Source organism: Diceros bicornis, chromosome 5 (genome assembly GCF_020826845.1).
Source record: "Diceros bicornis minor isolate mBicDic1 chromosome 5, mDicBic1.mat.cur, whole genome shotgun sequence".
Lineage (NCBI taxonomy): Eukaryota > Metazoa > Chordata > Mammalia > Perissodactyla > Rhinocerotidae > Diceros > Diceros bicornis.
The window spans coordinates 23,915,492-23,936,152 of NC_080744.1; the positions used below are offsets into that span (position 1 = coordinate 23,915,492).

Genomic DNA, 20,661 nt, shown 5'->3' on the forward strand with positions numbered 1-20,661 from the left:
CTGGCCTAGTGTGCGAGGATGGGGCTGGAGAGGGCTGGAGCACCGGGGGGTTCCCAGCAGTCTTGGCTCCCAGGCCATCAATTGATCCACGCTTTCTGCTGCCTCAGCACATTCTGCTATTTCCTGACTGATGTTTGAGCCAGTGCTGCACTCAGTCTTGGCACGAGGGAGCTGAACTAGGGCAAGGGGGTAGGGAAGCGGGTGGAGGGACCCCTGGAAGTCTGAAGAGGACGGGTGTTAGGAATGGAGTCTGCAGTGGGCAGGAGGAGGCAGGTTGCAAGGTGCCCAGCAGGGCTATCCCTATCCACCCTCCCACCCCCACTCACCTTCTGGTCAGCTGATGGAAAGGGAGGGGTGGTGGGCTTGGTGAGTTGCAGGCAGAGCCCTGTCCCTGCTGAAAGCTCCTCCAGGTTCCTGGCGGGGGCTCCCACTATGACAACTCTGGCTTCCCTCCCCGCCTCCCCTGTTCTCATACTTCTTGGCAGCACTGGCACTGTCTCTTAGCGACAGGATTTTTGGGGAGCCACGGCCCCCTCCATGCTGCCTGTGGGATGCACGCACGTCACCCTCCCCCAGCAGTGGTGCCAAGCCTCGGGCAGCAGCAGGCAGGGGTACAGTGGCCGAGCTTACTGTCGGTTGGTCTATCTCTCTGTGTTTGTCCACATCTCAGGGTGAGGCTGTCTGCTCTCATGTCATGCTTCCACCAGCAAGCGGGCATGGGTGTGTCTGAACGCCCCCTCCCTGTGTGTCTGTCCTCTAGTCGTGTGTCTGTCTTCAGGAGGGTGTGACAGTTCCTGTACCTCGCTCAGAACTGGGACCCTTCTCTGGCTGGATACCCCCCTCCCCCACTGAGTGTGCCTTTCTGGATATGTGAGGGAGGGTCTGGGTTGGGGGGGGCAGTCTCTGCCGTCCAGCCATGAGTCTCCCAGTTCTCGCAGATCCCCTGAGATGGGCAGGGGCATGTGGTGGCGAGGGGATCGGGCAGGACTGGGGACCCCTCTGGGGGCTGGGGGAGATGTTGTTATGGAGACTGGGCCAGGCTGGCCAGGCTGGAGCTGGGCTAGGGAGGAAGGGTGGGCTCACCTGGGCTCTAGTCGGGGGCTCCTCTCTCCGGCTCTCTGGCCCTGGCCCTGACTCCTTTGCTGCTCCAGCCACTGGCGCTGGCTCCGGCTCCGGCTCCGGCTCCGGCTCTGCTGCTATTTATGGGGCCTGGATGGGGAGGGGTGGGGGGGCTGCAGCACCAGCTCCCCCCGCACAGACTGGTTGGGAGGGAGAAGAGGGGAGGGGCAGGGCTGCTGCCTGGGAGGGAGCCACAGAACTGGGGGAGGAGGGCGGGCTAGGGGTGGCACAGAGGCAGGACCCCCACAGACACAGTGACACACATCTTCCCCTTCACGCCACACCCACGCTCAGCATCACAGAGATGCACACATTGCGGTGGTGTGCACACACACACATTCACACTGGGAAATGATGGGGACACATGCACCCACGACTCACAGGCTCGCACATATCTTGACACACACAGGCGCCAACACATAAACGTACCCTGACACTGCGACAGTGACAGCCCTCCGGATACACAGAAGGAAACACATCCCGTCTCACAACACTCTCCACATCGCACTTGTTAAGGATATTCACAGTCACATATAAAAGAACACTGGGCTATACTTGTCACACACACACATACGCTCACTCACACCAACCCGAATACAACAGAATGGAGATCTTCACGTGCTCATTAAGAACCATCACGTACCACTCTGAACCTCACAGCTTTGAGAATGAGGGCCAGTTCCCCAGCCACCTTTTAACATGGAGACACAAGGACATGGACCCAACTGCTAAAGGGCATGCCGTCTCACATCCTGGTCATGCAGCCCCCTAAAGATGGGGGCTGCCCGGTGGGGAGATGTGCCGAAGGACTGATTCCCAAGGCATCTTCCTGGTGCCTGCAATTCACCCCCCCCACCCCCGAGATTCAACCCATATAGCCACATCCTTGTGGGAGGGGCCATGGCACGCACAGATCTTGAAGAAACAAGACATTAGTCATTCCCTAGTGAGACCAGGGGAAGTGAGCAATTGTCTGGGGAGCCACGTGGGTACATGGTGATCTGGGATGAGTACGCAAGAGGGTTTACCAGAACATCTTCACCCTCCATATCCTAAGCTGCTCATATATTAAGGTAGCAGCCATTTATCGAGCATCTCCTAGGTGCCAGGCACTGTGCCAGGGGCTGGGGCTACACTGGTGATTAAGACCCAGCTCCTGCTCCTAGGGGAGGTGCATGTATATAGAACAGACAGACTCGCAGAGAGATGATGAGCCAATACACAAGTGCAATTAAGTGTGACAGGTGCAAAGTTACGGACCCGTTCAGGATGTAGTAGGCCACAGAGAGGGAGGGTTCAATTTGGATGAGTTGGGGGAAGGTATCAGGAAGTGCTTCACAGAGGAGGTGGCTCTGGAGTGGAATCTTGAATGCCAAGCTAGTGTTTGTTAGCAACCCAATGGAAACAATTAATTTAATTGTTGATCTTCTCAGGCCATAGACTCACTCTCGCTTCTGCTCACCTACAGGCCACTCTACTGTTGAGATTTCTGACTATTGATGGTGACCCCAGGATGACCCAACACCATTTAATTCCACCATTAGTGAGCCTGTCTGTGCGTAAACACACACACACAGCACGCTGCTCCCCCTTCTCCTCCTGGTACACCAATCCCACTGCACCCCTCAAAGCTGGACACACACTGGTATTGGTTTCTGCCATTTTGGTCCTTCTCCAGCCAGCTCAACCCAGACCATGCACATAACACCCTCCCTGGCCTGGGAACTTGTCAGTCCCCTCCCATCCAGCAGATCTCTGGTCTTTCCCTCTTCTCCTCTCAGAGCCCCAGCTCCATCCCTGTGGGGTGTTCCTCACTTTTTCCCACTGCGGGGGCCTGTGGGAAGGGGAGCAGATGGTGGGGAGCGGGCCAGTGAATGGGGAAGACAGCAGACACTTGAGGCAGCTGGTGATTTTGTTTTTTATTCTATACAAGTGGGGAGAGAGCCCCTGGGGATAGAGGGACAGGTCCGCCCTCTCGGGAGAGGAGAGGGCCCCTCCCCTAAGCTCTCTGCAGAGCGAGCAAGGCACCCAGGGCTTCCCTCTCTCCAGGCTGCTCCCTCCCTTCCTGTCCCCCACCTCCTGTCCCCCATGCCTCATCCTGCCTTCCTGCCCCTGTGGGACGGGGGCTGGCAGAAGGGCCTGGAGGTGGGGGGTGGGTGGGGTCTGAGTCCTTGTGAGGCACATGTCAGAGAGAAGGGCTGGGGAGGGTGCTGCAGTCGCTGTCAGTCTGTTCCTGGCTCACTGGTTCCTGTTGTGGACAAATCCAGGGAGCCCTGTTTCCTGGGCAGGGAGAGCCAGCTGCCCAGTGTCGGGGCGCCATGTCAGACAGATGGGTGGGAAGGGGGACCGACCTCTCGCCCACCCCACTGGCACCTGTGGGGTCAAGGGGCCGTCTTCTATCAGGCTCCAGCTTGTCGCAAGACTGTGTCCGCCGTGTCCTCTTGGGCTTCAGGGGGGCGGTTCTGTGGCCCTGATCCGGGGGCCCTGGAATGACAGTCAGGGCAGGCCTGGTACACGAGTGGGGCCCACAGGCTGGGCGCCCATCCAGGCTGTGACTCCTGGTTGTCTGTTGCTCATTTGCTGCCCCAGGAGGGGACCCAATGTGGGCAGCAAGACCCCAGAGGCGCTCCGAGCCCCCTCCCGCCAGGTGGCAGACCTTGGACCTCTGGCTCCTCTTGGTCCTGCTGTGAGCCCAGCCGCAGCCGGGGTTTGTTCATTCCTGGGGCTGCACCCCCAGCCTCAGCCTCCTCCCTGCCCCCTGGCTCCTGGGAGGGGCAGTGGCCCCTGGGCACTGCCACTGGCTTGGGAGGCCGTGGAGCTAAAGGGGTGTCCTGCAGCTGGCAGAAGAAGATGCTGGGTCAGTCCGTCCGTCCTTTGGCTCACCAAAGCGCCTTCCCCACCCGCCTTGCTGGTCCTCACCTTGGCATTCCTAGTGGGAACCGTCCTCTCTGGAAGTAGGGACCCTTCCTTCTCCTCCTCCCCATCTGGGGAGGCTGGGCTGGGGCTCTGGCAGCTGTGGTTGGGGGCGCTCTCCTCAGCTAGGGGATAGGAAGAGAGGAGAAACTGCAGGAAAAGGCATTTTTGCAGAGCCCTCTCTGTCCCAGTCCCTATGAAGCCCTGGAGGCCAGGACTTCCCCCCTCCAAGCCCATTTGCTCCTAGGTATCTGCCTTTGATGTCCCCTTCTGTCTCAGGTTTCCTTAGCTCTGGTCCCCAGGATCATCCTGAGCCCATCACCTCTGGAGGGGGTTCTGGCCTGGCTGTCCCTGTTGAAGAGCAGGGCCTGAGCCTGTTCCTGCCGGGGCAGAGCAGGGCCTGCTGGGTCCTCAGGCATGGCTGCCTATCCAGGGCTGCAGTGCCCCGGGGCCCTGCCAAGGCTGCAGCCTGGCATTCTCAGGACTCTGCCAGTCTGATTTAGATGGTGAAAGCCTCGAGGAGAGGTGCCCTCACCTCCCCCCTCCCCTCCCTTCTGTGGCTTTATGCAACCGGATCCTGAGGGTTTGCCACCTGGAAGGTGTTGTCTGTTTGTGTTCCCATGAGGTGTGAGTGAGAGAGACCTGGAGGGTGCTGGCGGCAGGTGTGTGTGCAGAGGAGCATCCGACTACTGTGGTCTCCTAAATGAAGGATGGAGCCCCGCTTTGGGTATTTTAACTAGTCCGTGTGTGGGATGGGATAATCAGCAAAGATGCCCCTGGTGCTGCGTCAGCCTTGGAGGATGGGGCAGGAACAGAGGCATTGCCAAGCCTTGGCCAGCCTGGCTCTGCACCATGCCCTTATGCCCTAGCCTTGGGATGGGAGTGGAGGAGGGTGAGGGAGCGTCTACGTCTATAGGGAGATTTGTCCATGTCAGTGTGGTTGGAGCATCATCAACTTGAGTTGATGCTGAGTTGACCAGCTTTCCTTTAGTGGCTCCCTCAGTGAAAGGTGCTCTGAACCCAGCAGAAGCGAAGTGTCATACCATCATCCCCTCCCCTTTATTCCTCCAGAGTCTCGGAGCCAGAGGTAAATGACTTGTTTAAGGTCAACACCGCTGGTGGTGGCTCAGCCGGGACTAACCCCCAGGGTTCTGACCTCCAAGGCAGGACTCTTGCCCCTTCCTTGTGGCACCTTTCTGAGTGAGCTGAGGATGGCTTGGCAAGTTATTTTTGGAGGAGACTGGAATATCTGAAGTGGGCCCGGCGTGGCTGGTACTGCCCACCCTCTTTCTCAGCTGAGGTGCAGAGAGAGCACTTCTTTATGGAGGGTGTCACCCTGCTGATGGCAGCCAGAGGTGGCCTCTGCCCTAGAAAATTCTTTGGAACCATCCACAAAGTGTTCCTGTCTGCTAACCCTGGCGAAGCCACTTTCGTTCTGCAGGACCCCTCTTTGGATTGGGTTGTCTGTCTCTTTTGCATGTAGCTTTGTAAATATCCTTAAACACCTTCACTGTGTTGACTTCTTACTGCTCCACATTGGTTGTATGTTCCCCAGTGCAGGGGCCATGGCTTCTGTTTCTTTGGACACACCCTGGGCCTTCAGTGCTGCTGCCCGAGAAGAGGCGTTCCATACCTATGTGCCACGTGGCCTCTGCTCGGCGCATGGCGCTAAAGCTCGGCTTGGTGCTTTGAGGGGGTGGTGGGGGCTTCCAGGCTCCGGGTCCTGGGGTGGAGGGAGGGGATGGGAGGAGGGAAAGGCAAGTTAGGAGGGGCCCCTGAGAGAGGGCCCAAAGGAAGGCAGTGAGGGCCACCATTCTCACCTGCGTCATCCGAAGAGCGCCGCTTCTGCCAAGCCTGGACACTGCCCTCCAGGTCTGGGCCTGGGCCCTGAAAGACAGCTGAGTCAGGTCATAAGAAAAGTCCCCTCCTTGCAGAGACTGCAGTTAACAAGGGGCTTCTGCTCCAGCATCTCATCTCATTCGTCCCTAGACACTTGGACTGTTTTCCCCAAAGAGTAGCACTCACACCACCCTAGGGGCATGAGAAATGGTTTATAAGAGTGAAAATGCTGTTATTTTAATAGTTATGTGTTTATTTTATGTATAGTAGAAAAAACCATGATGACTACAATAAGCCCGCGATTTTAAAGATGATAATACTTAAGTCCTGACTGAGTTAAAAAAGGTGAATTGATTTAAATAAAAATATTATGTAAACAATAACACAGGTGGTATGTGGAGAAGGTAAAAATCGTCATAAAATCACCCAGTTTGGGAAACAGAGCTCTAGAGGTAAGTATTTTTATGACCACCCGTTTTACAAGGAAGTAGAGCCTCTGGGAGGTTAAGGGAGCCATCCAGGATCCCATGGCCAGTGTGGGACAGGCAGAACTGTAGCTAACACCTTCTAATGTCACTGTCCACTCTCTCTCACTGCCCGCCTGGGACGGCGCGCGGAAAGGGGAGGGTGGTAGACAGGGACCCACAGGACCCTCAGTTCACCTCCGGCTCCCCTCACCTCTCGTTTCCCGTCGAAGCTCCAACCCTTGGCTCTTCCCAACCCAGGAAGGGCAACACCGTGGACCTTTGGTTGCTGTGCCGTCCCAGGGGCCTGGCCGCCCTCCCCTGGCTCTGCCCCCTCAGTGCCCTGGAACAAGGTCTCAGGTTCACAAGCAGTTCCCAATGGAGAAGGGGCTCCACAGGCAGCAAGGTTGTGGGGGAGGGCTGCTGCTCCTCTGAGCCCCCAGCCCGGGGAAGCCCTGCTGGACCCCCGCCCTCCGAGGAGTCTGTTGTCCTCTGCATGCCACACTCCCAGCATGCTCCACGTCACCAGGCTTAGCCCACTCTTAAGGAGCCTGGAATTGGGATGCACAGTTCCCCAGAACCCTGAGTCCTAGCATCCTCCCACTAATTGCCTGGGGTGGGGTGGGCAGGTGGCCATGCGTGGGACAGCAAATGTGGAGGATGCAGCACCCCCCTTCACTTACCATCTTCCTGCAGAAGGAAGGCCCCTGGCTTCCCCCAAATCCAGGGAGGAGGCTGCTCTCCTCCTCCGGGCTCCAGCAGGGGGAGGAGTTATTGCCGAGGCTGGGAGGGTCTGGGCTGGGGGGGCTCTCCTGAGTGGGGGGTGGGGGCGGGGGTGGAGGGAGGAGGAGCCCGGTGGTGGGGGACCCCGGGCCCCGGTCCCCCTTGAAGCTCCGGGGCCGGCGAAAGTGAAACAGGCCTCGGCGCCTCTTCTTCTGGAGTGGAGGCAGTGGTGGCTCCGAGAGGCCTGGCCGCAGGGTCCGCAGAGTCCGGGGATAGCTGGGCAGGGTCAGGGGGAGTTAAGGACAGAGCCGTGGGGAGATGTGAACGCCAGATGCAGAGGTCGCTGAGGGCCCAGGGGGTTGCTGGTGCTAGTCCAGTCCTGGGTTAATAAACCTCCGGCTTTCCTCCCCCATCTAGTCTCTCTTGCCGCTCTGTAAACCTTTCCAGTTAGTTCTCAGGGGAGACGGTGTCCTCACCTTCCCTGTCAAAATCCTTCATCCCCATCCACTCTTTCCTCCCAGGCACCCCTCCCCCCTTTTCTTTTCTCCACCTCTCCAAGTGACCCAGTTCCTTCTGGACAGATGCTGGGGAGTCTGTGCAGGACAGTGACAGAGAACATACCCTCCAGGCCTCTTACTAGTGTCATCCCATCCTAGGGGTCAGCACACCCCCATCCCCTACCCTGTCCCTACCATCCCACTGTGGTGGTTCACTCTGGTCCCATCCTTTCCTGCTGTCCTGAGGAGATTCAGAGAGCATGGGAGCTAAGGGCTGGGTGGGGAAGAATGAGAACGTGGGGGAAATGTCCCAGGGAGACTGGCTTTGGGGCACTGCCACTGGAAAGGCCTCCATGGGAGCTGGGAGGACATAGGAGCCCTTCCGGGGCGTCGGGGCTGCTGAAAATGGGAGTGTGTCTAGACGCCACACCTGGAACTCTCATCCATGACCCTTCGGCTGAAGAAGTCCTCCAGCCCCTCATCCAGGCGGGTGGCCATCCCGTTCTCCTGACGGGTCCCAGGTACTGGCACCTGCTGGGAGGGAAGTCTGTAGGGTATCTCTTCTGGGTCAGAAAGCCCCTCCCACCCACCGAGGGCCTTCCCCTTTGGACTTGGATTTGCCTCTTCTTGGCCCCATGGAAATTTATACTTCAGTCCGCCTGGGCATTTCCTAAGCGTGGCGGCTCTTGGCTCTATCCTTCAGCAAAATGAGAACCACCACTGTCTGGCAGACAGAGGTTTCCTGTCTGTGACAAGGTCTAGCTCCCATCCAACCTGGATAATCCCTCCTCTGTTTGGTGGCCTGCCTGGGCCCCTGCCCGATCCCCCAAGGCTGGCACCTCTGGCATTTGGGTCCTAAAGCCAGCACCCCTGGTTCTGATATTGTGAAGCGAAGTCGGTCCTCTTGCGAGGACTTAGGGACTCACGCTGGGCCGGCCAGGTCCTGGAGGGGTGGTCCTGGGGGGCCGGGGCCTGCCTTGTGTTTGGTGCCTTAGTTTATAGCCGTGAGTGGGCAGTTCTGATAGACCTTCCCAGGAGCCACTAGCTGTGGGCTGGCTGCTCCCGAGTCCTGAGAACCAGCCGGGCGGGATCCCCAGGCTCCCCAGCTGGCTTTCCATGTCCTGAGGGCTCCCACCTGTGGGGACAGCAGTGTTAGAGGGACTAGCAGGAGGGACAGGGAGGAAGCAGGCTGGCGGGACAGAGAAAAAAGAAAGGGAGCCAGGGCCTGGGAAGGGTGCAGGGACCTGGAGGAAATTAGAACTGAGGCCGGGGGACTCACTGATGAAGGCAGACACCGGCCGGATCTTGCGGCAGCGTTTCTGCTTTTTGATGGCCATGGTGTCCTGCAGAAATGGAGATGGAAGATGGGGCCAGGCCGCAGGTCCCAGGAACCTCACCTGGAGCCTCCCATTCCTCATAAAGCCTTCTCTTTAGAGTCCATGCCGCCTTGCTCTCCTCAGGTGGCTGAGGCATTGGGACGAGGGAAGAAACTGGGCTGGATCGGGGCTGGGGGATGTGACCAGGCCCAGTGAAGCGGGGAGTGGAGTCCAGAGAAGTGAAGGGGACAGTGTTTTGCAGCAGGGGCAGGCCCAGGTTAAGGGGGGGAGTGAAGGGTGGGGGTGCTCACGATGTTGGTGCCAAGTTCATCATCTGTGGTCTCCTCGTGGTCATGATTCCGGCCTCGGCCCCGGGAGGACAGATCCTGCCCTTGGCCTGGCCCCCCTGGTGGATCTGATAGTGTCCTTAGCTGGGCCAGGTGCCGGGCCTGGGGAAGGACAGGTGTGAACAGGATCTCAAGGAAGCTGCCCACCTCCCAGGGCCTTGAGGTTCTGGGAGATGGGCCGAGGTGGGGTGCAGGGCATACCGAGGCCTGGTCAGGGTTCAGAAGCCTTACCAGGCTCTTGTGGGAGTGGTACAGCTCCTGCAGGATCTCATCCACTATGGAGTTGGTCAAGTAGGTGACAACTGAGAGCTTCACTTCACTGTGGGAACAGGTGAGGCTGCTCAGCCCCTCTTCCCTGCCCCTGAGCCTCAGCCCCCCTTCCCCAGATGCCTGAGGTAGTAGATTAGCCAGCCTGGGCATCCACGGAGAACACGGCTGCTGTCGGAGGCACCTTGGGTCCACCACACTCATGTCTCCATGAAGGCATACCTGGTCCCACCCACTGACCCCTAGCCTAGGTGTGTGTGGGTGGGGAGGGTGGGTAAAGAGCAATTGAGGAGGAGAAGAAGGAGCAAGGGGGGCTCCGGGTTAGGCCCCTGGAGCTCCAGTGGGGCAGAGCTGGGTAAATTGGGGTGCTGAGTGAACACTGCTGGTCTCTGCAGAAACCATCTCTTCTTGAGCCTGGCTGTTTCACGGTATGTGTAATAATTTTCCTTTGCTTTGGTGAGTGGTGGCACCTGGAATGGAAGAGCTCTAGGGGGCGATGAGAGCTGGGGACACAGTGTAGTTCACCCTGTTCACATTGTTTTCTTCGTCCCTGCCTCCGAGAAGGTTGGGCTTTGTTTCTGAGAGGCGATTCTTGGTGTCTGTGTGTGGCTGTGTGTGTGTGCCCCTGTGTGTGCACTGCCCCAGCTCCTAAACCCAGGCTCAGCACTTAGATTTCCAGGGCAAAGATCAGTCAGACCCTAAATAGCAAAGCTGCAGTTGGTTAAAGATTTATCCCTTGCAATGGAGATTGTGCCATTCATTATTCATTGCTGATAGCTGGGCCCAAAGTCCCTAAGTGCCCTGGACCAAATCCAGCCCCGCCTCCGCCCTGGCCGGCCTCTCACTCCAGCTTGTTCTGAATGTCCTGGCCCGCCTGCTCCAGCAGCGCCCCTCGGATGAAGTTCCGGGGCACAGTGACGCGCTCGGCCACATTGCTCAGCATCTTGTTGTGCCCCTCGGCCACCCGCATGGCCACAGGGCATAACTCCTGCGTTAGGCTGACCATCGACTCCAGGATCACCTAGTAGTGGGGGAAGGGAGGCCAGAGCCCCGAGGGAAGCAGGGTCAGGGCTGGCACCACAGTGGAAAGGACCCTAGCCTGTCCATTCCAGCTCCCCATGGTGGGACTGAGGGGCCCGCCAGGGTCACAGGGCAGGTTAGCAGCAGAGCCTCCGACACTCAGGCCTCCCCACATCTTGGTCAGTGCCCTTTCCACCCTACCATAAGGACAAGGGAGAGTCAGATCAAGGGTCAGATCCAGAGGGGAGAGGTCAGAGTTCAGGGGCCAACATTGAAGCTAGCAGAAAAAATCTAAGCCAGTTTTCTAGCAAAGCCTGGCACAGTGGCAGTGTGAGTTGTCTCAACTCTGCATTTCTCTCTTGCCCCCAGTAATCTCCCCGTGCTGACCTCGGCCCTCAGCTCAGGGCCTTGGTCAACACTGGGCTCCCTCCCAGGACTTGCCTGCAGCTCCTTGTCCACAGCCTTGGATACCTCACTGGCTACTGACTCCAGCCTCTGCCGCACAGGCCCATCGTTGGCCAATACGTGGCCCAGCTCATAGAGGCTGGGAAACAGCTGTGGAAGGAGGGAAGGGGTTATGATCAGAAGGCCAGAATCAGGCCATACTAGGTCCCTGGGGGCCCTGGGCTAGGAGGGCGGATGCTCGGGGCAGGGCCTGGGCACTCTGGGTTAGCACGGCTGGCCTCCTTGGGTTGTCCGGACTGTCAGGGAAGGGGGGCGCTGCAGGGGCTCACCGCCCGGGAGTTCTTGGCGTCCTTGATGAGGTCCCGAGCGTAGAGCAGCTCGTCTTGCACAGGCTCCAGTGGGCACAGCCTCAGGGCCCGCACCTCCTCCTGCACTCGTCCGCACAGCCGCTGTAGCATCTGGAGCACAGTTGGCAGGAGTGTCAGGGGGGACCCCTGTGCCCCCCTCTTCTCAGGTGGGAACCCAGATGCCCCATTTCTGGGCCCCTTGGGCAGTGCTACTGGTGCCGGCACTGATGGGGTGGTGGTGATGTCTCTGGATGGCCTGTTCTCACTTCTTCTTGGGATGCACTTCTTGAATGCCCAGTGGAGCTCCCATAGTCTCATGCACCCCTTGTCTGGGGACCCCCCAGTTTGCCCACATGATCTCTCCTATTTGGGGACCCAATTCAGAATGTCCTCTCTTTTTGCTCTCCCACACCAGTTATGGGCACCACACGATGCCTCTTTCATGCCCCACCCCTGCACTCTATCACATCACTCCTGTGCCCTGCAAGCCCCATGCGTGCCCCATGTGTCCCAGAGGGAAACGTTTACTTGCTCGGCGCTGCTGGTCACCAGGCCTTGCTGCAGCCTGAAGGCCTGCTCCTGGGGGCACGTCTGCGAGTGGTTGTTCCTCACCAAGCACCACTGGATCTGGAGATGATGGGGTGGCTGGGGTCAGGCCTGGGGATGGGGGCTGGCCCCTGCCCCTCGTTGTTCCACCCTGCTTAGGCCGCCACCTTCTGCCAGACGTCCTCGGTGCGCTCGGGGGCGCTGCGGTAGGCTTGGGAGATGTCGCTCACGGGGAAGGACATGAAGCGCAGTGTGTGGTTGCTGTGGGGCACAGTAGCACAGCTGGGTGGGGGAAGAGGTGAGGAGAGGCCTCTGCTCCCCAAAACCCACCCCCTGCTGACCATTTCCCTCGTCTGGCCCTCCTAACATTTCTGTGCAAATAGGTTAAGCAGGCTGGGGTGGGCTGGCGTAGTTCAGGCCTGGTCCAGGCACAGCGAGGCTGGGGGTGCGGGTCAGGGCAGGGCCCTGGACCACTCACCTCTCCAGGGCCCTTGCAATGTCCAGAAAGCCCAGGGCAGACGTATTGTTCCGATCCCATAGGATAGTTCTGGGGAGAGAGTGAGTGCCGGCTTGTTACCCCTCCCTCTGGGTCCCTCTTAGAGGGCAGGGACACAATCCCTCTCTGGAGCCCTCCCCGCTTTCCTGAGAAATGGTTCTGGGACTGAGGTCCTCCTGGAAGCTGGGGTATGGAGCAGCGAGGCAAGCAGGGAGGGCACGTGTGTTGTGGGAGGAGGCTGGGGCTCCAGGTCAGAAGGCCAAGCTGTGGGCCCCACCTGAGGGAGGAGTTTATCTGCAGGGCCTTAGACAGCATCTTGGCCCCGATGTCCTCCATGCCATTGCCGCTCAGGTCCACCTTAGCCAGGCAGGTGTTGCTGCCCAGGGCATTGATGAGGATGCTGGTGCGAAGCTTCAGCCGGGAGTCCGCCACTGACAGTGACTGCAGGGACTGTGTGGGCGAGTGGGGGGTTGGGCCCAGTGCCTGGAGCCCCCGCCACTGCAGGTCCCTCCCAGGCCCAGCCACTCACACAGTCCTCTTCCTGGATCAGCTGCACCAGCTTGTGGAGGATCTCCTCCAGGGTCCTGTGGGGAGTTGGGGCTCAGAGTAGGAGGGGAGGGGGCTGGGGTCATGCTATTGGAGGGGCAGAGAGGTGGCTTGAACAGGGAGGGGGCCAGAGGTAATACGGTGAGCCAAAAGGATAGGTGAATGATGGAGTAAGGGTCTGTGGGTTCAGGGAGGGGGCCTCACTTGGCCTTGACATTGAAGTTCTTGCCCAGGAACAGGTGCTTGAGGGACTTGTTCTTGCCAAGTGCAGGTACCAGTGTCAGGAGGTCCGAGTCGAACCCTGGCCAGTAGATGAGAGAGGCCTGGCCTTGAGGCCCGAGGCTCCCTGGAGTCTCCTCAGGGCTTCTCCCCCACACTCCAGGCCTCTGTCACCACCTGGCCCCCAGGAAGGGAAGCACCCCCACTCACCATTGTCTGACAGATCCAGGCTGCCCACACAGGTGACAGCCCCCAGCTGCTCCTGCAAAGCCTGGGCTCCTGCTGAGCGGAGCTGCAGGGACACGGTGGGGTGGAGCAGGGAGGCAGGGATGGGGGTAGGGGGAAGGGCACCTTTAATGCTTAGAGACCAGAGTAGTCAGGCCAGGACTCAAGGTCATACCAGGTCTCGGGTGTAAAATCAGGAGGTTCCCTCACACCAGATCCTTCCCTAGGGCTCTCTCCCCTCCCTTCAGCCAGAAGTCTCCAGGCCGCTGCTCCGGAGACAGCTTGCTCCTGCCCTCTGGTGGGAATGTCTGGTATCTCCCAGCCCAAAGCTTTAAGGGGGTAGATAATGGAGGCTGAAAATGACCTCTGGAAAGAGGGATGCAGACACAGACTAAGAGGGGAAAGTGGGGGTGTGGTCAGGTTGGGGGTGGCAGAGGGGTAGCACAGAGGCAAGATGGAGCCAGGGTTTCTGACTTAGGTCAGAGAAATGGACGGTGTGGCGATGGGTGGGGACAGGCAGTGGGGTTGGGGGACTGAGGGCTCACCTCACAGCTGCTGAGGTCCAGGTGCAGGTCACTGAGGTGACTGTTGAGGGAGAGGCCCTGGAGCAGCGCCCTGTGGGAGGAAGGTCAGCAGGCCCACTTTCACCCCTCACCCCCTTCTCTCCTGGTTCTTCCTCAGATGCCCCCCAATCCTGCACCCACCCGACCTGAGGGCCTCCAGGGGCAGCCTCATGGCTGACAGGTTGACGTGGCTCAGTGTGTAGGCACTGCTGAAGAACTGCTTGAAGGCCGGTGGGGCCTCCCGGCCCTTCCTGTGGAGACCCCTGGGGTCAGCAAGGGAGGGGCATGCCCACGACTTGCCCCATCCCTCCCCACACCCCTCGTGCTCCCACCTGTGGGAGCAGCTGTTGCGCGCCAGGTTGAGGTAGGTTAGGTGGGAGCAGCAGCCATGGAGTAAAGCGCCCAGAAGCTGTGGGGAGAGACAGGGCGGGTCTCATATTGGCTGGGGGGGGTGTCGGGAGGGGTGGGCGAGGACTCCTCCTCCCTCCCCATCAATGTCCTGGCTCTTCACTCTCTGCAGTCAGTCTGTGTGAGCTGCACTGTGGATGCCCACTTCGCCTCTAATGCCTCAGTTTCCCCTCTGTGAAAAGTGGGTCTACTCTCTGCCTGGGCCCCAGGGGTGGTGGAGAGGCTCATGGGCAGTGGATGTGGAAAGCCAGGGCCACCACGGGCTCATAAGGTGCCTTGTTAAGTTGAGGAAAGCATCCTTTCCTCCTCGTGGACTCAGCCCTGTGCTAGGGCTCACAGCTTGGGAATGGAGTGCTTTTAGGCACAGCCAGCACAACCTTGGGCTGCCACCCAGATAAGGTGCTGCACAGGTGTGAGCTAGGGGCGTTGCTTCATAATTCAGCTGAACCTGAGGTCATCCCACCAGCTCTGCCCACCCCCATACTCAAGGAGGGGGGTGAGGCAGAGACCCCCCCTGGCCTCCCCGAATCACCTCAGTCTGGTTCCCCCATCACCAACCCCTCACCAAGTCAATGGCACAGTCAGTCCCTGCCAGGTCCAGGTGCACCAGAGCATTGGGCTGGGCCAGGAAACTGTAGAGGGCCTGGGACGGAGGGAGAGAGGGGCTGCAGGGGAAGGGGTGATAGAGCCCCTCCACCCCCGGGCTGCAAGGCAGAGACCCCCCAGGCCCTGAAGCCTGAGCAAGCTTCAGCAGGGGTTTGGGGCTACATTCCGTGGACTCACATTGGCCTCCTCTGTGGCGAGCAGCCCAGGGTTCTTGCTCAGGTCCAGGTATCGAAGGGAGCTGGCAAAGGCCGGGTTGGCCCCGAAGGTCTGGCCCAGCGCCTGGAGCCCTGAGCACAGCGGGCACTGAGCTGGGTTGGCCCCTAACCCCACCTCTTCCCCTTGTACACAACTCTTCCCTGGTCCCCAAATGTGGCTCCTCTCCCTTCCTTGATCCCTGGGATGCTGTGTGAGTGTTTGGCTAAGCCTCTGTGGCTCAACACCCCAGGCAGCGCTGGGGGAGGGTCAGAAGTCAGAGGTCAGTGGTCCCAGGGCAAGTACCTCGAGGGGAAATGGCAGTCTTGGCCAGGCACAGTTTGGTGAGGCCAGTGGGGAAGCAGAGGAGCTGCTGGCTCAGACTGAGGAAACCTGGGGTGTGGAGAGAGAAATGGACCCAGTGAAAGGCTGGGTGGTGGGCACAGGTGGTGCAGAGTCAGAATGGGGGCTCGAGCGTGATACAGTTCTGGGGTCAAGGATGGCAGTGTTGAGACAGGGGCTGGCATGAGGTTGGAGAGCCCCTGTTCAGACCCGGGTTGGGCTCTGGGCTAGGACAGGGGTCTGCATTGTGTTGGGGGCAGGATGCAGGGTTGGGGCTCACCCTTGTCCTCGATGGGGTTGTGGGACAGAGTGAGGGCATGCAGCACACAGCTCCCGTTCTCCCCAAACACCCCGGCCAGCTTCTGGACAAAGTCCCTTCAGAGAAGGGGAGGAAGGATTTGTTTGTCCCAGCCCCTGGTCTTCCCCTCCTCCTCCACCTGCCTGCCTGGCTGGGGCTTCAACGGTCAGAGGCCCCCCAGAGGTGGGGAGCAGCTCGGGGCCTGCCAGGGAGCTTGTCCCCACTCCAGAACACCTGGGAAGTCGTGCTGGGACGAAGCCCAGCTTTGGGTCCTCGAGACTGGAGCAGCCCATCCTGCTCAGGAGTTGATGGAAGAAGGGGGTGGGGCATGGGGCATACTGGGGAAGGGCCATGGACCTGGGGGTCAGGAGGCTTAGGTCTGAGTCCCAGCTTTACCACTGACATGCTTTGTGCCCTCTTTGGGCCTCAGTCTCCCCTTCTGTAAAGTGAGGAGCTGGGTGAGACAGCTCAGAGGCCTGAATCATGCTCTGAGGTCTGGGACCCTAAGACTACATCCAGGGGGCACCACTGCCCAAGGAGGCTGGTCTCACGTCTTCAGCCCGGCGTTGTCCAGCACCAGCTCTTCGAGGCTCCCTGACTTGCTCAGGGTGTGTAGCACCTGTTCTAGCACTTCAGAACCCTGAGGACAGAGTGGGTGCTGTGATCAGGAGCCAGAGGGGGCACTGATCTATCCGCCCCCGCCGCCCCTCCTAGTCCCTACCAGGCGCAGGTCCTTGCAGTAGAGTTTGGTGAACCACTGGTTGTAGGCCAGGGCTGCCACCATCAGGGCCAAGTCTCTAGGGAGATGGAAGGGGTCAGAAAAGTGGTGAGCAGGTGGCTGGGGCAGGAAAGAAGAGACTAGGGATGAGGTGGCTGGGCTGGGGAAAGCCTGGATGGATGGAAGGCGGTGTGGGGTGGGGTTGGGGAGATAGAACTGGGGTACAGGTGAGACCGGAAGGGAGAGCCTGGAAGGGCCAGGGTTGAGCTGAGGCTGGAACGCGGGAGGAGTGAGTCTCTAGCTATCCGCTTACCGGCTCTCCAAGTGGCTGAAATCCAAAAGATTGAACTCCCGGTTATCTTCGGCATGATAGATGGTGTCCACATCCTTGGAGAGGTGGAACTGGCTCACACCCACTCCCCTACCCCTCCTCTGCCCCCTCCCTCCGGCTCCCACCTGCCCGCTTGCTGCGGTCCTGCCCAACGCACCCATTGCACCTCCTCACGGCAGTGCAGCCCATTGTAGTCACACAGGGCAGCGTAGGTCTCGGAGAAGCCACCTGTAGGGCAGGAGATGGGCTGGCTCCACAAGGGGTAAAGGGTAGGGAACAGGCTTGCAGTTCAAGGAATGTCAGTCATTTTATGTGCTGGTGTCCTGGGTTCCTGCTACACCTCTGAGGTCCGGGAGCCGTGCAGTCCTCAGGCAGGCAAAGCCCCGTACACAGAGGACTCTGGACAAAGGGCGGGGTGTTTTAGGTCCCACTTTCCTCAACGTGCCCCTGCTCACCACAGACACTGTGAGTGGTAGATGTGGAAGTCTCAGAGTTGGGGGATGTGTCTCGGGGCCCTTCTGGGGTGTCTGCGTTTCCACGCCGGATTAGACATCTGCAAAACGAACAAATCCATCCCAGAAAGGGGTGGAAAGAGGCTCTCAATTCTTCCGCTGTTACAGCTTCTGGATTCCCAGGGAAAAACAGGAGTGGGAACATGAGAGCTCTTCTCCTCGGTGTCCCAGGAGCCCAGGTCCAGGGGAAGGGGCGAGGGAGGGAAGGAGAAGTCTCCTGTTGTCTAACACCTTGGGGGACTCCTCCTTTGCCACTCACCCAGGGCCAGGGCAGACCTTGGAGAGGGCAGAGCTCACGTGGCGCGTCACCTGGTCCACACTCTCAGCGGATGGCAGCCGCATGCTCACCATGCCACGCTCCGTCTCCACCAGGATCTGAGGGGCAGGGGGCAGCAGGACCTCACATATCGACTCCTTCCTCCCACCAGCCCAGTAGTGGGGCCCCGAGCCCTGGCTCACCTGGTTCTGACTGAGTGTGTTGAAGGCGCGGATCTCTAGGACATTGAAGGAGCTCTCCACCTAGGGGGCATGGGGACGCTCAGCTCATGGGAAGGGCCTGGCTGCCAGGCTAGGGAGGGAGCATGACAGGTGCTCTCCCATTCCTCAGCCCAACTCACCTTGGCTGGGACTTTAAGGGGGAAGAGGTGGAGGCGCCAAGAGGTCAGGGCCTTCAGAGAGAGGAAAAGAATGTCAGCAGCAAATGGCAGCTTCCCGGCCCGACTCCCCTTGCCCTCCTTTAGCTCCCTCAGCTTGTGTGCAACCCCTTATCTGGGGGTCCTCTCTCTCTCATGCCCCACCCTAGGCTCCTGGACATCTGCCCAGTCCAGCCTGCCCCTCCCCCAGGCTATGTCTCCTCAGCTCTCCCCCGCGTCTGTCTCCCCTTGCCCCCAGGCTCCCTGCCCTCACCAGCACTCGGTCCTCAAACTTTTTGGGCTTCGTCTCCAGCTTCACCCGGTGTTGCTGGAGCACAGCCACCTGGCTCAGGCACCTCCGGATGCTGTCTGCAGGTTGGGGGGGAGCATGCTCAGAGTTCCCTTTACTCTTGTCCCCCCACTTCCCCAGGGATCTCCAGGGACAGGGGCAGAGGGGAGGAGAGAGAAACAGAGAGACAAAGAAGGATGGGGACAGAGACTTTTCCTTTTTGAGTGACTTTTCTCTTCCTATTAAAGGGGGTGTGGAGAAAACTCTGACTCCTGATGTCCCTAAGTCAGGGGACAGTCGCTGAGTGACACTGTCTGTGGGAGGGTGTCTTACACTTCTGAGGGTGTGAAGGATTTTTCCAACCCGTGCTCTCCAGCAGCCATTGACACATACACAGTGAGTCAGTGTGTGGGGGTGTGGGGGTGTCCTTTTGACTATGTTCTAGGTGGTCTGGGTGTGAGCATCTGCCTTTTACTATGTGTGTGTGCAAGCCTTCTGAAGATGCCGTGGAGCCCATGTGTGACATTGGTGGGGATGGATAAGTGTGAATGAGTATGCTGTGCCTGCAGTTGTGAAAGGAGCACAGAGCCAGACAGTTCTGGTGTGAATGGGGGTGGGGGGTGGGAAGGAGTTAGGGTTTAAATGAGCCCCATACTCATCTGCTGGCAGAACCATCCAGATATCCCAGAGAGAGAGTGTGAGTGTGTGGTGGGGGTGCAGTTTCTGTAAAGATGTGTGTACACACATCTCATGAGTGGGCTTGTGTGTGTGTGTGGAGGTGTGGGAAATCGCCACCGCACAGCATGCCTCTGAGTATCCTTGAGCGTCCTGGTCTCTGCATGGGCTAGCCTGCGCTCCCGCCTCTGGGGGTCAGGGTTGTGGCAGTGCTTGGGGGTCGGGCCTTGGTTTGGGCTGAGTCTGAGAACCATGCGAACAGGAGAGGTCTTGAGGTGTGGGTGTAGGGTAGCGAGAAGGGGGCCGGCCGGGATGGGGGCTGTGGAAGGCGAGCTGCAGAGAACATGCTCTTGGTTTTACCTCCAATCCAGGCCCTCTTCCCTGACTCCCTTCTTTGCCCCACTGGCCTGGGCGCTGCCCGGCGGCTATCGGGGCTCTCCATGGCCAGTTCCGGGGCGGGGCTGGGAGGAGGGAGGGTGTTGAGCCAAGAGGCTGTCAGGACCAGGGGCAGCTCCCACCGCCCGGCGGGGCGGGCCTGGCCCCGCCCGGCGGGGAAGCGGGGACTCTCCGGAGGGGAGACTAGACACCTGGGCGAGGGGTGGGCCAGTATCGCTGAGAATCAGCCCCAGAGAGCGCAAGGGGACTGCACCTGTCACCGAAGATCGGGACGGGCGGCTCTGGGACAGGAAGATCCTGATAGGGTGAGGTGAGGGGGGCAGCGGTGGATGCTCCGGGGACAGCGATGCCGCGAGCTGGGATGCAGGGGCAAGGGGGTGCTGCCTTGGAGCCGGGATGCTTGGGGAGGGGGGCGGGAGGCACTGGGGCTGGGGTGTATCGCGCGGAGGAACGCACTGGGGCTGGGATGCTCCCGGACGGGGCGTCCCAGAGACCACCGCAGCCTCGTACCTTGCAGCTCGCGGGTGAGCTCCGCGCTGGGTTTGGCCATGGCGGCCGCTGCTGCTGCTGTTGCTGCAGAGGAGCCACCGCCGCCGCCGCCCCCGGGAGCCGCGGCACATGCTAGACCCGGCTTCGGCAGGGCCCAGGCGCCGAGCGCTGCAGCAGCCGCGAGCGCGCTCGGGTCAGGGGCGGCTGCGCGAGCGCTCCTTCCCCCGCCTCGGAACGCCAGGTCTCCCGCCCCGCCGGGAGAAGCGCCGAGCTGAGCATGCGCGCCGCGCGTCCGAGCCGCGTGAGACCCCGCGCGTGCTCGCGCCCACCCCTCCCGCCGGCGCCCGCGTGCGACACCTTGCGCGTGCCCCCTGGAGCCCGGGCCATGTCCCGGGCTGGGGGCAGCATCCCTGCTTTCCGTGCCACCTGCTCTTCCGGCACCGTGAGCAGAACCCATTTCTTTTGTTTGTGGGCCTGGGTACCCCTACCCTGGTTTCCTTGCAAGGCTCCTCCCTTTTCACTGCTTGCTCAGGACCCGTCCAGCTCGTCCTTGCTGACCCGCGAGGGAACTCGGGGGCGGGGGCGATGCCGGGAGAGGACCTCGCTGGATCTGGGGGAGTTTGTCCTTCCTTTCCCGCTCGCCCAGCCTCGGGGATCCCTGCGGCGTCCTTGGCACCATCCCCACGGGTGTGAGGCCGACAGTAGTACCTGGGAATTCCCGTGCCACCTCCTCCCAGCTGGCAGCTCTGCAGACGTCTCCACCCCTGAGCATTAGACTCAGGTCCTGGAGACAGGGAGGGGCGTTGGGGGGATCCAGAGATCCAGCCCTCTCAGACTTATGCTCTCTGCTCGGCTACCACATCTATGCACCCCACACTGGAAAATGAACACAGTGATTCAAAGCAACACGAACATCTGCAT

General features: G+C 60.0%; 1 protein-coding gene across 1 annotated transcript; it reads right to left on the reverse strand.

The window, feature by feature from the left end:
- Positions 1-3,031: 3,031 nt before the first annotated feature.
- CARMIL3 (capping protein regulator and myosin 1 linker 3) lies at positions 3,032-20,197 on the reverse strand. Its single transcript, XM_058540897.1, has 39 exons — positions 19,762-20,197; positions 18,166-18,260; positions 17,877-17,927; positions 17,719-17,778; positions 17,519-17,634; positions 17,203-17,300; positions 16,905-16,975; positions 16,730-16,803; positions 16,420-16,495; positions 16,250-16,338; positions 15,681-15,775; positions 15,365-15,451; positions 15,044-15,153; positions 14,826-14,903; positions 14,185-14,261; positions 13,999-14,103; positions 13,835-13,904; positions 13,275-13,356; positions 13,050-13,146; positions 12,829-12,883; positions 12,577-12,749; positions 12,282-12,350; positions 11,971-12,064; positions 11,786-11,884; positions 11,240-11,368; positions 10,947-11,060; positions 10,331-10,506; positions 9,450-9,537; positions 9,183-9,320; positions 8,835-8,898; positions 8,482-8,690; positions 7,986-8,089; positions 7,019-7,334; positions 6,550-6,678; positions 5,853-5,919; positions 5,666-5,755; positions 4,039-4,157; positions 3,776-3,956; positions 3,032-3,603 (listed from the first exon to the last, which is right to left on the reverse strand). The coding sequence occupies exons 1-39, from the start codon at positions 20,195-20,197 to the stop codon at positions 3,305-3,307; spliced, it is 4,680 nt and encodes a 1,559-aa protein (XP_058396880.1). The 3' UTR covers positions 3,032-3,304.
- Positions 20,198-20,661: the final 464 nt, after the last annotated feature.